Source organism: Gasterosteus aculeatus, chromosome 20 (assembly GCF_964276395.1).
Source record: "Gasterosteus aculeatus chromosome 20, fGasAcu3.hap1.1, whole genome shotgun sequence".
Taxonomy (NCBI): domain Eukaryota; kingdom Metazoa; phylum Chordata; class Actinopteri; order Perciformes; family Gasterosteidae; genus Gasterosteus; species Gasterosteus aculeatus.
The window spans coordinates 3,268,804-3,282,296 of record NC_135707.1 but is presented as its reverse complement, the minus strand read 5'-3'; the positions used below and the strand labels follow the sequence as shown (position 1 = coordinate 3,282,296).

The window sequence follows — 13,493 nt, the reverse complement described above, 5'->3', positions numbered from 1 at the left end:
ACACGCAACGGCCCTTCGAGCAAAGTGGGACGCAGAGCTTCAGCGCGTCGCCTGATCCCACGTTTCTGTGCACTTCCTCCTCCGCGCATTCATTTTTACACTGTTTGCAAAAGCCGCCCGAGAAGCGAGACAGGATGACGTCGTGGAAGATGGAGTGCGTTTCAGACGTGAGCAGAACACCCCGTCGCGTCGGGTATTTTCGGACCCCCTTGAAGGAAGTCATTACCGCCGTACGCCGTGTGGCCTAACGTGCATTATTAGTATTTGGCTCTTTTGCTGTTTAAAATGCCGCCTTCCCGAGATGAGAAAACAACAGCGGTGACCCGAACGTGTCGTTTCCTGTTACAGTTTCTCCGTGCGCGGCTTAAAGCGTTGCTTTCACAAAATGCCAAATCGCAAATTAAACCGGCGCTGTACAGCTTGAAAATAGTTTAATGACATATAATTCCCGTCCCCCCGTAAATCAAATCTCAGCTCCCTGACCCGCAATCGCTGCTCCATGAACCTGAAAGACATTTGAAAATGTAGTAGAGCATTCGTGTCTGTTGTGCACGTCGTGGTTGTTTCGTGGTGACGACTGTCTGCAGCTTTGTGCTCTTTGAGGACGCATTCATGTAGATGTTTGTTTTTACGAGGGACGGGAGCCTCGTGCAGTATTGACAATACAGATGACATCCCGTTACCGCGAACATCCAGAGAGAAGAAGAAAAAAGACAAATCAAATCCGTCCGGCTTGTTTGTTTCATCGTGCTGTGAAAAACAATCGGCGTGGACATCGTTGAAAGCCCTCGAGTCGAGGATTCTCAGCGAATACAATTAGTTTTCAATTTATTTCAAGACGGTTTAGTTCAGATGCGCAGGAATCATCGCGGCATCTCTTTGATGATGGTACGAAGAAAAAAATAAAACCATTCATTACCTTAAAAGTACCCCGCTGCTCGGCTGCAAAAGTAATGATTGCGGCCTCGTCCTTACGGGACTATTTCTCTACTGTCTTACATCAGGGGACATCAAACCCGAAATAAAAGAACCAAGAGGCACGTTCTCATCCGAGATTCATTTCCATAACATCAAGGTGCATCGTCGGCTCCCCACTGGGTCAGCATCCTCTTCCTGTGCCGGGACATTTTGCCGATGCGTCTCAGAACTCCCCGTTTAAGCTCTGAAATTCCTCCCAATTAATCAGCCGCAATGTTTCAACAAACACCAAAAGGACTGACGCGGCATTTGGTGCAGATTTTGAATGAAACCGTGCAGCACGATGCCTCCGTGGTCTCTCCACTGCTTCTGGTTCCGCTTTTATCAGGTTGCATCATCAGGTCAAACGTTGTAATCTTTGCACCACTGGACTCGCCGGTGTGAACGTGGTAAACGTGACACCTGCTCCCATCGTCTCCCGAGCGGTTATTGTGAGGTGTGACACGTTTGGAACATCTCGTGTGGGTTTAACTGTTGCTCTGTTGGAGGAGATGGAATCATCATGCGTGTGGATCTCGTCTTGTAAAAGCATCGTGAGCATGTTGGTGTTCTCTTTTTTTTTTTTTTTCGTGGATGTTTGCAAATTGAATTAAAATGTTCCAACTTTTCCCCTGCGGGACGAGGAGCATCGCTCCACGCTGCGCCTCCCCTTTCCTCTTCCCGGTCGCGCTTTCTCTGTTTTACTGCATCAAAGTTTCCTTCTTCACTTCACATCGAATCACGTCCAGATCAGAGCATCAATTTCAGAAGCCCTTTGTTCTTATCTGCAGAACCTGCCTTTGTTCTGCCGACGTTCTTCCAGCTTTAATGTTCCAGCCGTGTTTCCCTTTCTGCCTTTTCCTTAACTGACCAACAGGCCGCCGTCCCTCCCTTTGAACCGGTCTAATTACGCCCGGCTTTGAAACGGTGTGATCAGTCCAGTGACCAGTATGTCTGCCCCTCCCCACCCTCTTATGTTGCAGATGATGAAGTTTTCCTGGGACAACTACAAGCGCTACGCTTGGGGCAAGAACGAGCTGCGGCCTTTGACGAGGAACGGCCACATTGGCAACATGTTTGGTGAGTGGGGCTCAGAAGGCCGGAAAAGGTCACAGCGGGGGGTTCATCTCCAGCCCGAGGTCAACTCGGGTCCTGGGAGGTTCTGATGGGCCTTTAGTTGTTTTACAGGCAAAAGGACTATTATACAGTTATATTAAAAACCTGATAAATCACTATTCCAAAAAGGCATCGCGGCCTCATTTTCACACCAAACGCGCAAAAACGAAAAGCAAATGACTTCAGTCAGTCAACAATGACAACAAAAGCTTTTCTTTTTCTCTACTTTTTTTGCACCACTTTTCCAAACAAATGCGCGACAAAGTTTCATGAGAAAAATCTCCTGTTCTTTGTCGGTTGAAAGGCAACACGTGGCACCCGTGTGCGTCTCAGCTTTTGTCGCCGCGTCTTCTCTACCTTTCGCTCACAGGAGAAAATAGGGCCGTGTCTCTCGTACCTTCGTTCTCCCTTATGACGAAGACAAGTGTAGCAGCGAGCGCTTTCCATCGAAACCAGAACCATCAAACACTCTTTAACGCTCATCTTTAACTCACTGGCACAAGATGGCAACAACAATTTATCGTCCCTTCAATTTCATCTTTTTTTTGTCAAATTCTTCAAATAAGAATCAACAGAACAATTCAATGAGAGAACATTTTCATGTCACTTTAAAGCGCTTTCACTAGCAAATGCTTACAAACTAAATAAAACAGAGTGAAGCCATATTGATAAAAAAATATTTATGTTATTACCTTTTATTGAATTTATTCAACAGGGCTGATATTCTGTTGAATAACCTTTAAATCCTCTGTAAAGAGTACAGGACGTCTATTATTAAGATATCTTGTGATGTAACATACCACGAGGAAGGAAACTAATGAACTGCACTGTTGTCGATGCTAAAACTTGCGTGTAGTCTGTTTGTGCCGGAGCTGAATCTCGTGTCCGCCGCCGGGCAGGAAGGAGGCGGCCGGCAACGAGCCTCGACGTGAGCGCGCTGAGATGTGGTGGTGAGCACATTAGCAAACAATCGCTACGCGTTGCCGACACACGCTGTGGAACGAGAAACCTCAGCGTCCCATTAGAGTCGTCTCTCGCGCCCGTGGAGGTTCTCTCTGCCGCATCGGGACGACGGAGAGTCCACGTAGATGAACTAAATCGGCAAAAAGAAGAAAGCAGCGGTTCCCAAGCTCGAGAATGCCGCGGCCCAATTTGAAATCTGAAAATCTCTTGCGGCCCACCCAAAACCTTTCACCACAACTCTGATCAAAACATAAACTAGGGATGATTAAATGACCTTAAGATTAAAAATGTAATAACCGACAATGTATGTTTTGTGTACCATTTTCTCCAGAGCTCATAAATATTTACTTTAATACTAAAAGAGGCGTACGTCCCATTTGACATTGTTTTGTTTGGCGGCGCCTTTTGTTGCATAGCGACAGGCGGACAAGCGCAGCCGTTTTGAGCGGGAGCCTTATTGTTTTATTAATCTGTTCGTTTAAATAGTTTGTGCGTCATCAACTAATGTTTCACATGACTAATGTGCCAAAAGAATTGTTCCAATACTTAAACTGAGAAAAAGATGTGCATTTTGCATCTTATCAATTATCAATCGTAATGAAAATCATAACTATTTTTATATTAATTTCAAACTTTTTAAAATTGAAAATTAAAAACATTTTATTTATTTATTGTAAATGACCTGCAGTACACTTTGGGAATCGCTGGTATAAAGTATGGTAACAGATCACAGTCTAAATTAATATTCTTAACAAAATAGAGTCACCAAATAATTAGTCTATTTTTTTTAATTTTTTTTAAAAAAATTTAAAAAAAAATTCAAAAATATGACAAATTTAGCAGGAAGTCACGCTCCGTAGAAAATATGGAATTAATATAAAATAAACAAATGAACTTTGATGCTTGATTCCTTCACAGCAGAATCCGGCCGACAATAACAACATGGTATTAAAAGCGGGGACAGAATAAGCTGTTTGCCGCTGGGAGTGGATGAAATAGTGTGGGGGGGTCGGTGGGGGAGGGGGGGAGGGGTGCGACTCCATTGTTATAATCCCATAAGTAAATGCATGTTCCCCGTTGCGCGTGAAGCCGCCGTCCTCGTCCTCTCGCGGTGCCTCATCCGCCGGTCGGAGGCAGAAGACAGAAAGGCCGCCGCGCTGAGCGAGCCGACGTCACGTTGGGGAAGGGCGGCGCGGGAAGCCGGGGTATGAAATTGGATGCTGTGTTCTTTAATTTAATCCCCCCCCCACCCCCGGAGTAAACAGATTCGCGGGGCGAGATTGGATCGGCGGTCAGAGCGACGTCAGAAGCTTGTCAATATGCTGCGAGTCACCAGAACATCCCTTCTAGCTCCACACTCCACAAGGAGCACAACACGGATCACAGAGAGGCGCCGGGAGACGTTTTCCTCCGCTGCAATCCTCCTCTGGCACACTTTCACTTAACTGTAATCTTCTCCTCAACCCTCCCCCCCCACACATTCCTTTTCTACTGTAATCCCTCTCCTCTTCCCTTTGTCATGACCCTCCAGGCTGGAAGCAGCTCTGGCTTTGTTCTTTCCTCTTAAACCAAAGTTGGTTGGGATAGGCTTGTTTTTCGTCTTCTCTTATTTCCCCCTTTTGTTCATTTAAAATACGTCTTTTAGTGCTTATTAAAAGTTTATTTTATCTTGCGGCGACTGGAAGAAGTAAAACTTTCCCCGTGAGACTGTGTGGGAGTTCTCACACGCTGAGGACAGGGTTTCCAGGAAAAGCTCAAATGTACTCATTCATATTCTTCTTTCCTTAAGAAAAGCCCTTTGAGGATCACGTGGACACATTACATCACATGTGGAAACACTGCTGTAGAAAAAACAACATCCATATTTTCTTTAAACCGTATCAAAGTTCCACCAGGTCTCCAGCTCCCCTTTGATTGCATCAGATTACTTTGTGTCATGATAATCATGTCTAATATTAAATCTCCTGAAGCATGATGGAATTACGGAGAGCAAAGGGATGAGATCAAGGGCAGCTTCCGCTGCAGTGTGACTGACGACTACATTTGCTGCGTTTACTTTTATCTCCAGCCTCAGAAATCGTCATTAGTTCTGGTAAAATATGACAGAAAGACATGAGCTCAAAGCCGCGGATGAACAGCCGCCGCTTCCCACCGAGTAATGAAAGGGGCCGAGTGCTCCTAGTTTGGAGAGTAAAATTATAGAGCTCGATTTTAGAATTGAATGACATCACAACCTCCGTTATGGAAGATGTTATCTTCTCCTGAAGAATGTTGTTTTTACAGCATGTTGATTTAATGGGGAAGGAGTTTAGCTGCTGGGTTCATGCAGGTTTATTTGTTTCTATCCACGGATTCTATCACCATCCGCATGCTTAGTAGGTTAAGAGGTTAAGAGGTCAAACCAGACGGATGCTGTCTTTTTACAGTTCAGTATTTACTGCCTCATATGTGCATATTTGAATAACTTCACTGTAATATTTCTTCGCTGGGGTTGCCAGCCGTTCCCACTGTGACCGACACAAATCGCCGCAGAAGGTCAATCGGATGATCTGCAGGAGGCCCGGTGCGCCGCTCTTGTACTTTCGGTACCAATGAACCTCTGAGCAGGAGCCTTCTACCGGAGTTGAAGCTGGCGCTTTGCTCGAAGCAAACTCTGGTCCATATGCTCGGCGAGCGGCGGTTCGTTTGGGTCTCCGATGAGATCTGTCAGACACGACTGCCGTGTTTACTCCTCTGTCTGTTTGTCAGTCGGAGTAAACAGAATCTGTGTGCGGTAAATATCACCCCGGCGAGCGGCACTTTGTCTTTTTCCTGCTGCTTCGTCTGGTTTCTCTTCTCCTTCGTTCTTGTTGCTCCTCTCTCGCTGTCAAGGGAGGATCGTGGATGATTTCGCGTGGAAGGCAGTCGACGGGGCAGGGAGGTGTCAGGGGAGGACGAAAGGCTTCACGCTGTTGACCGAACTCCAGAGTGTCCATGCAAACGTATTTAAGAGAGTGGGGCAAAAAGTCCTTTGTGGACATTGGTTAGCCGTTGCAGACTCGGTGCAGGAAAAGTGTTTTCCGGCGTTTGCCTCCCAGAGCTCTCGCGTCCTACTTTACGGCGGAGAGCGTTAGCTCACAGCGTCAGCCTCTGTATTTACAGCTTATCTGTGAGCGCGACGGAATGAAGCCGTCAGCCCTTGAATCTCAAAGATGACGACGATGAACAGAGACGGGGAATTATCAGCGAAGGTAACGCGTGTTACACAGAGGTGCAAGAGAAGATACTGATCCTCAACTTACCCCAGGTCCCAACAAGTAAAGATAAGCAAAGCCTATCGAGGATGCTTCTTTTTGGGGATGTTTTGATGTCTTTCTCCTAAAGCATTATCACCCCTATTGAGATAATTCCGTTTGTGGATGATCTTGCTTTCAATTGAATTACTCGCTAAGAAGTTTGTGCCACCTTGTTTGCGTGTTTTGTTCTGCGGCGTCTTTCTTCATCCCTGTTTTGAAACATCACCATTCGCCGTCCGTGCAACTGGAAGCAAACAGGGTCGGACAGATTGTTTGTGTTATTATTGTTCCATCACCAGAGCCCTGTGAGCGAGGCTGTTTCCTGTGAAAGAGAAAGGCGATCCAGGAGAGATCTATTGTGACGGCGGCTCTCGGACGGCCCCTGGATGCGTTATTCTCGTCCCTTTGTCACCAGCGTGGGAATAAAAGCTGGCGAATGGGTCCCTGAAGTCAACTCTGTCCACCTATCAAAGCGTCCTCGAAGCCCTGGACGTATTTTCTGTTCGCTTTTGGCCACAACAAAGATGTGGGAGGGAGATTGATTGGACTCCTGCGCTTGCCTCTTGTAAAGCGGAGTGTCGGGACTCGGCTTGCAGTCTTTGTGCAGAGCTAAATGTCTGATGGCCGCGGCTGGATATTTGGCAAACAGACTAGAGGGGGGGTGGGGGGGTGGGGGGGTGTCAATCCTCACTCTTTAGCTGAGAAAGTGGTTCAGAATATCTCCCAAAGATACCTTTATCCAGAGCTGTGACACCCAGACATATGTATAACTTGGCATGCTTTTAGCACTGTAATAATTCGCATTTCACACCAATTACGCCCTCTGAAGACTTCCTTTGTTTCCGTTTATCTTTCTGATTAGAGCTCTCTGTATCACTTCCTCCCCTCGCCGTGAAGTGAGAAACAACCAACCAGTCCCACAGTCTAAATGGGGGGTTTAAAGAGGAGCTCGTGCGTCTGCGATCGACGCCATTACCCTCGCGTCTGCACATGTGGGTCAGCGAGTGAAGCTCACGGCACATTAAATACCGAGCGCAGACCCCCATCCACCAAACGCCGGCGACAAGTCGTGTGATTGTGCTTGAATAATAAATAAATAAGAGAGCGTTGCCCCTCCCTCCCTCACTCGAGGTATTTAAAATAGAACGCGCCGACAATTCACAATTGTCACACGGATCTCTGCCCCTCGACCACAAATTGGCTTTTATTTCCCAGCCTTCATCTTTGGATTATATCATTCTTTCTCTTTCCATTTTCCTTCCCCCCCAACGCTCTGCCCTGATTTTTCTCCTCATCCCAAGAGGTGCAATTACAGAGCGAAAGGTCACCTTTCTTTGCTGAGAGTTGTCCCGGCAATGCAAAGTGAGCCACTTCTGGCGACGCAGGCTGCACCTTTTCTTAGGTATGGGACGCCCGTGGGACCATTTCAAAGCAGAACTGTGCATTAGAAAACCCCAAAGGGAGGGGAGGGTTTGGAAACTTGATTTAGCATAGATGGATGGCCCACACGGAGAAGCTCCGGGTATTTATTATTTAATCACTTCTTGCTGGAGGTACAAAAGACAAAAATAAATATTGTATAACTATTGGAGTCCTCCAGATCCGCGGAGCCCCTCGACATGACAAGGATGCATTTCCACTGTCGTACACTATTATTATCGTGATCTTTTACAGCAGACAACCCAGTGACAGATCGCCTGGCAGTTTTCGCTGAGATGACACATTTGCAAAGACGGTGGTGCTGCGAAAAGGAACCATAAGGGAGTCAGACGCGCACACGCCGACGTGGATGCATGAGACACACGTGGCGCGGTTAGGACCTTAAGCTCCTCCTTTCATCTGCATACTCCTCTTTGTTTTATATAGATTTCTTTAATTAAAAGCGTTGAACTGGCAAACAATTCCGCTCGCAAGTGCCTCCTCTCATCTCTGCCCGCACACCAGGCAGAGCAGACCCCCCCCTCCCCCTTCTCTCCCCCCCCACCACCCCTCTCTCCTTTGAAATTACCTCCCGTCAGGGTCTTGAAGCAGGGCACCGTGAAGGATGGAGAGGACTGGGGAGGGAGTGGCAACCTTCTCCGTCATTAGGGGTTGAACAAAGGGCTACGCAGATACCGCGAAGGTTGGAGAGAACTGGTGGAAGGGGGGGAGGGAGGGGGGAGGGAAGGGGGGGCATCCTCCCCCGTCATTAGAGCTGAACAAATCATCTGTCTCCATAGCGACCAGAGGCAAGTGACACATCAGGGTCTGGTCCCCCGCCCCCCAACCCCCCCAACCCTTCAATGAACATCGCCTATTTGTTCTGGAAGTGATGATTCAACGCGGCTCGCATGAAGCGTCACATATCATCGTAATTGTAAGACGTAAAAAACACGTTTAATCAACGGCGGTAAAATGCAGCAGCAGCCGGGGCTGGTAGATGATTTATACACATTATCGTGGAGCTAAGTGGAGCTGGAATTCTTTTGGAGTATAAGGACAAACCAGCGCACAGAAAAGCCACATGTCCGTGATCCTGTTGGAATAGTTGGGTTTGCTCTTTGTAATCTGCTTTGCTTGTTGGTTATTACAAGGATACACATTGGACATACAAACATCCGTATACAGCGTCCCATTTTGGCAAAAGGCAGAGTGATGCACAGTGTTTTCCTCCATTACTCTGTAAACTATATAATGATGCTGCAGACATTGTGCAAAGCTCTGTTCCTGCAGGAAGAGGCGTTTCCATTTTTGTGTCAGAGCGTCCGACCGAAGCTCTTCATGATGCGCTCGATCTTCCCCGTGCGTGGCAATGCGCACCGGCCGTCGGAGCCCGTTTCACCCCGCATGGCGCCCCGGCTGCTCGGCTCTCCCGTCACTTGTAGCGAAGAGCTAGCGGGCCGAGATGGCGGCACGGGGTTATAGAAGCGAGATCCTGAGGGCTTCGGTGCCCTCGTGGGATAGAAAAAGGCTCAGAGGAAGGAATTTATTTGAAAGGACACGGAAGTGGAACGCGTGATCCAGTTCATAACGGTATCTGGGTGCAGTCGTGAGGCTTTTCCTGGCCCGCGCGTGGCGTTTGATGTGGGGAAAGTTCCCCGTGCCTCGGAGGTATGGACACGGTCAGCATCCTCTTGCACACAATCCATCTGTCAAGTTTCCCTCGTTGGGCATCGCCGAACCTCTGCGCTCGGGATTAGAGCCAAAATGATGAAAGACTGGTTGCAAATGTTTGACGAAGACGGGGGATTAAGGGGGATTGTAGTCTGTCCTCCCGTAACGATTCAATCGCTGGCTGATGAAAACAAGGGCGAGGGTCCAATCTGCTGTGTCCGTCCACGGACCCCTCCATGTTGTTTTTTTGACCTTTTCGTATCCCGTCTTCATGTAATCAGCGATCAGTCCGCGGTGACGTCTCACATGAGACACGCCGTCGTCTGTGTAGTAATCAGTGTTTGCCGGTTTTAATCACAAGCGTTTCCTGCCAAGCTCTTAAGCTAGATTTAGCTTCATTCACTTATTTTAGGGACTATAAATATCCCGTCCTTGTTTATTAATTTTTTCTTTTAGCTTTGCCTTGTTCAGACCCTCGGCTTTAATATCCCACTAAGCCGAGGAGTCTGGCCGTAACTCAAAAGGCCGACGCATCCACCCGCCTTTCCAACTATCGTCTCTCGCCAGACTCTCCTCAATGACAAGTCAATTCCCCTCAGAGCCGCCTCTCTGTCAGGTGTAAAGGAACGTTTAGTTTTCGCCTCCGTGCTCGTTCATCATCCACCAGCAGCTCTCCGACTTCGCTCCGTCGCCTCTCGCTCCCTCACACAATGGCGGCCCGGTGAGCAGAAAGCCGCGGCGTTCCCGCGGCGAGCGTCGCACCTCGTGGCGTCAGAGGAGGCCTCTCTCTCTCTCCCTGTGTAGCGGCGGCGCGGTTCGACCTCTGCCAGCCTGAGGTGTTTCTCAAGCTCTCTCGGCACGCAGTCCGCGCCCCGCGGTAAATACTTTCCTTCCGCCGGGCGACTCTGGATGAATGGAATGAATTGCCGTGTGTCGATGTTTCCTGGTGCCGCGAGGGACGGGAAGGGACTGTCGCGCTGGAGCCTCTCAATCTGGGCCACACTCGCCTCTGGCATCCTGGCAACAGGGGAGGACGGGCAAAGAACTGAGAGGGGAAAACGAGTTTGAGTAACGCCGACAAGCGTTTCCAATTGCTCGCAGTCCTCTCGGAAATATTTCTCTGGAAAGTTTCCTTTCGTGTCGTAATCGGGTGTGAAATTGCAGGTGAGCGCGCAGCAGCGCCGCGCGGACGAGAGGTCTCTAAATGGGCTATCTGCAGCTGATTAGAAAGGTATCACGGCCTTCTTAATTAAAATCCTTATTTTTTTATTTTTTTTGCAACACGTTCTTTTAATAAGCCGCAGCCGCATTTGGAGCGCCGGAAGCTGCGATTATTTCCGCGAGAGACCTGAAACTTCGAGGATGACCTCGCGGCAGGCTGGGTGGTTGCTGCGGCGCCTCCAGCTTCAGCTGTCGTCTCCCGTCGGGTTTTAAGGGGGGGGGTTGACAGAGCATCAGATGTGTGATCCCACCTTCTCCTGGTGTGCTACGCGTTTGTTGATCAATGCAAGAGGGGCTTTGGGCAGGGAGAGAGAGAGAGAGAGACGGGGGGGGGGCGGCGAGGGGTTCGATAACGCTGCGTAATCTCATCTGAGAGGCCGTCATATCAGACATCGCGCGGGGAACGGATTAGATTGCTGCGATTGGATTGACGCGCGTGGCGCCCGGAGGCGCCCCGTAATCGCGTCCGTGTGCATTTTGCATCGATTAGATTACCGTGTGCAAAGGTTGTTGATTGGCTCTCGAGTGCCTGCTCAAGAAGACTCAGAGGTTCGCATCAATTTCTAAGTAACTATATTGGGCCCTAAAATAACTAGACAGAGAAATAACTTAGAAAGAAATTACAGCAAAAATGAACAACGAGCAAATGCTCTGCGAGTTGAAATTGACACGTGTTCATCAGGCGCGTTGTGCATCATGCAGAGAAACACTGATGGGGATAGCGTGGGTGTGTGTGGGGGGGGGGGGTGTGGGGGTGGAGGGGGTCAGTGAGCCCGGATCCAATCAGGACTGGTTGCCTCTGATTTGGTCCATGGTGTGCTCAGCTGATGGGCAGGGAGAGCAGTACTGGGATGTATTTGCACAGTACTGGTAGCCATGGCAGCGAGGCACTCGTACAGATGAATCCACAGAAAGTGAAGGATTCCACCTAAAATGTTCAGGCACACAGGACCGACTCTGTGGAAGAAACGTTGAACAAAATGTTCTTTTTTTTAAAAAACTGTTGAGAGTGAAATTGTCAATATTACCTTAACTGAGGCTTCAGGTGCAGAAACAAGTGATCACGCTAGTAGTATGAATTGACCTTCTGGTGAGTCCTTGAAGTGCTCAGGAAGCAAAACATTTGTCTGACAGCGGACAAACTGAGTTGATTGATCAGGAGAACACGGGGGTGATTAACTGGTTCCTGCGGCCTCAAACAATCGGCGTTCGATTAAAGGTCACGGCGATGATGGTACCCACGGGACCCCTGAAGCTCTCCTCATCCTCCCGATCCACACTATTCTTCTCAGTAAATCGACCTCTCTGAACAGCTGCACCTGTCGTCATCGCGCCATTACTGGAGATCAGACGTCCTTCAAGCTAGATTGGAGAACGTGCGCTACGCGGCAATTTGTCCCGAGTGAAGGGAACACACCGTCTTGAGTCAAAGAGGGTTGAATCGCACACGTCTAATGATCCTCTTTATGTCTTTGGATGGTGGCCAAAACAGTCTGGGCCCCGCGGTGAGACGCCGCCCCCCCCCCCCCCCGGCTGCCTGCATCCGGAAATGTTTTCCGCTGCTCTTGTCTAGACGCAGGTGCTATATCCACGTGTGTTCCTCGCAGCGGGGGGGTCAGCGTCCCTCAATCTCCCCTCCACTGCAGAAACCGCGTTGCAGCCTGAGGCTCTCTGGCGCCCGAGTGTCTTGATGCCACGCGACGGGGGTCCGTCGCGTGGCATCGGGCGTCGAGCCTTCCCTCTCCCTCGCAGAGGGGAGGGGACGCTTGGACACGTTTCTTCGACCTCTTTGTCGATCCGGGGGCAGTGGGCTGCTACGTCCACCGCGAGCCGGGGTGGATTCCGTCCCGGATCATGTGACCGCGGCCTGGAGGTTAAGAGGAAGGAGACGTCTTGCTGACGTGTCGATGCATCATTAAGCTGCATAATAAGTCATTGTAATAAATGCATGATGTGAAAAAGCTGATTTAAAGTCCCCTCAGGTTGGACGGCAGCGCAACTTTGCATTCTGGTCTGGGTCACACTGACGATAAGGGCAGGGGTCGTCATGGTTACGACCACGAGTAATAGCCAGGTTTAGTTAACCCGAGGGAACGGTTGCAGTCACGATTACAAGAAGCCAACTTTTAAATAAGCGCCCGTCCAGTCGATCATGCCTTCGCACGGCTTATTGATTACTCTGGATTTATCTGACATCCGCTCTTCATGGAGACTAAAGCACAGAGTTGGCATCCAAAGCTTCCTCACAAAGGTCCGTCTTGATTTGCACGACGTGACATTTCTCTCACAACGTTCCACCTCGACCTTTTTCGTGTTCCCGCTCGCCTAATCCGCCCTAATCCCACTCCCTCTAAACTCTCTTTCTTCTCTCGCACCGTTGGTTGTCTCCATCAAAAACCCTCTCGCCCGCCGAGTCATATCCTTAGTGCACTTAATCTGCCGCCTCGTGCCTCGAATGGCAAACGGCTACGCGCCGTTGGCAGCTGGCTGACCCCGCCTCTAACCCTAACAAGATGCACGTTGCCCTGGCGATGGATGAGTGGATACTGACTAGCGGCAGAAACAAGGTGTAGTGTAATTAATCCCAGCGTCTGCATGCACAATATTCACTTTGACGTGGGAGATTCATTGACATCGTGTTTGATATTTTATTCTTTTTTTATTCTGTGCCACGAGTCACGAGCTCGCATGAAAAATACCTGCATGGCTGTGATATAACTCCTGTTTTCCCTAATGGGTGTATTAAAACACTTCATCTCTGGAATCCTATTATTCTTATCCGGTTTACTCTAAAGCATCTTTAATGTGCCCAGTCAATGAAATTCACTGATGGCATTTCAGGAACATTCAGCGCACATTTCGTATGCA

General features: G+C 49.0%; 1 protein-coding gene across 2 annotated transcripts in view; it reads left to right on the top strand.

Annotated features, from left to right (window-relative positions):
- Positions 1-13,493, top strand: part of LOC120810003 (mannosyl-oligosaccharide 1,2-alpha-mannosidase IA) — a 105,530-nt gene that overhangs the window by 41,792 nt on the left and 50,245 nt on the right. For both annotated transcript variants that reach the window (XM_078094520.1, XM_078094519.1), the window contains exon 2: positions 1,941-2,037. In XM_078094520.1, the coding sequence (XP_077950646.1) occupies positions 1,941-2,037 (97 nt within the window). The remainder of the gene's footprint in view (positions 1-1,940; positions 2,038-13,493) is intronic.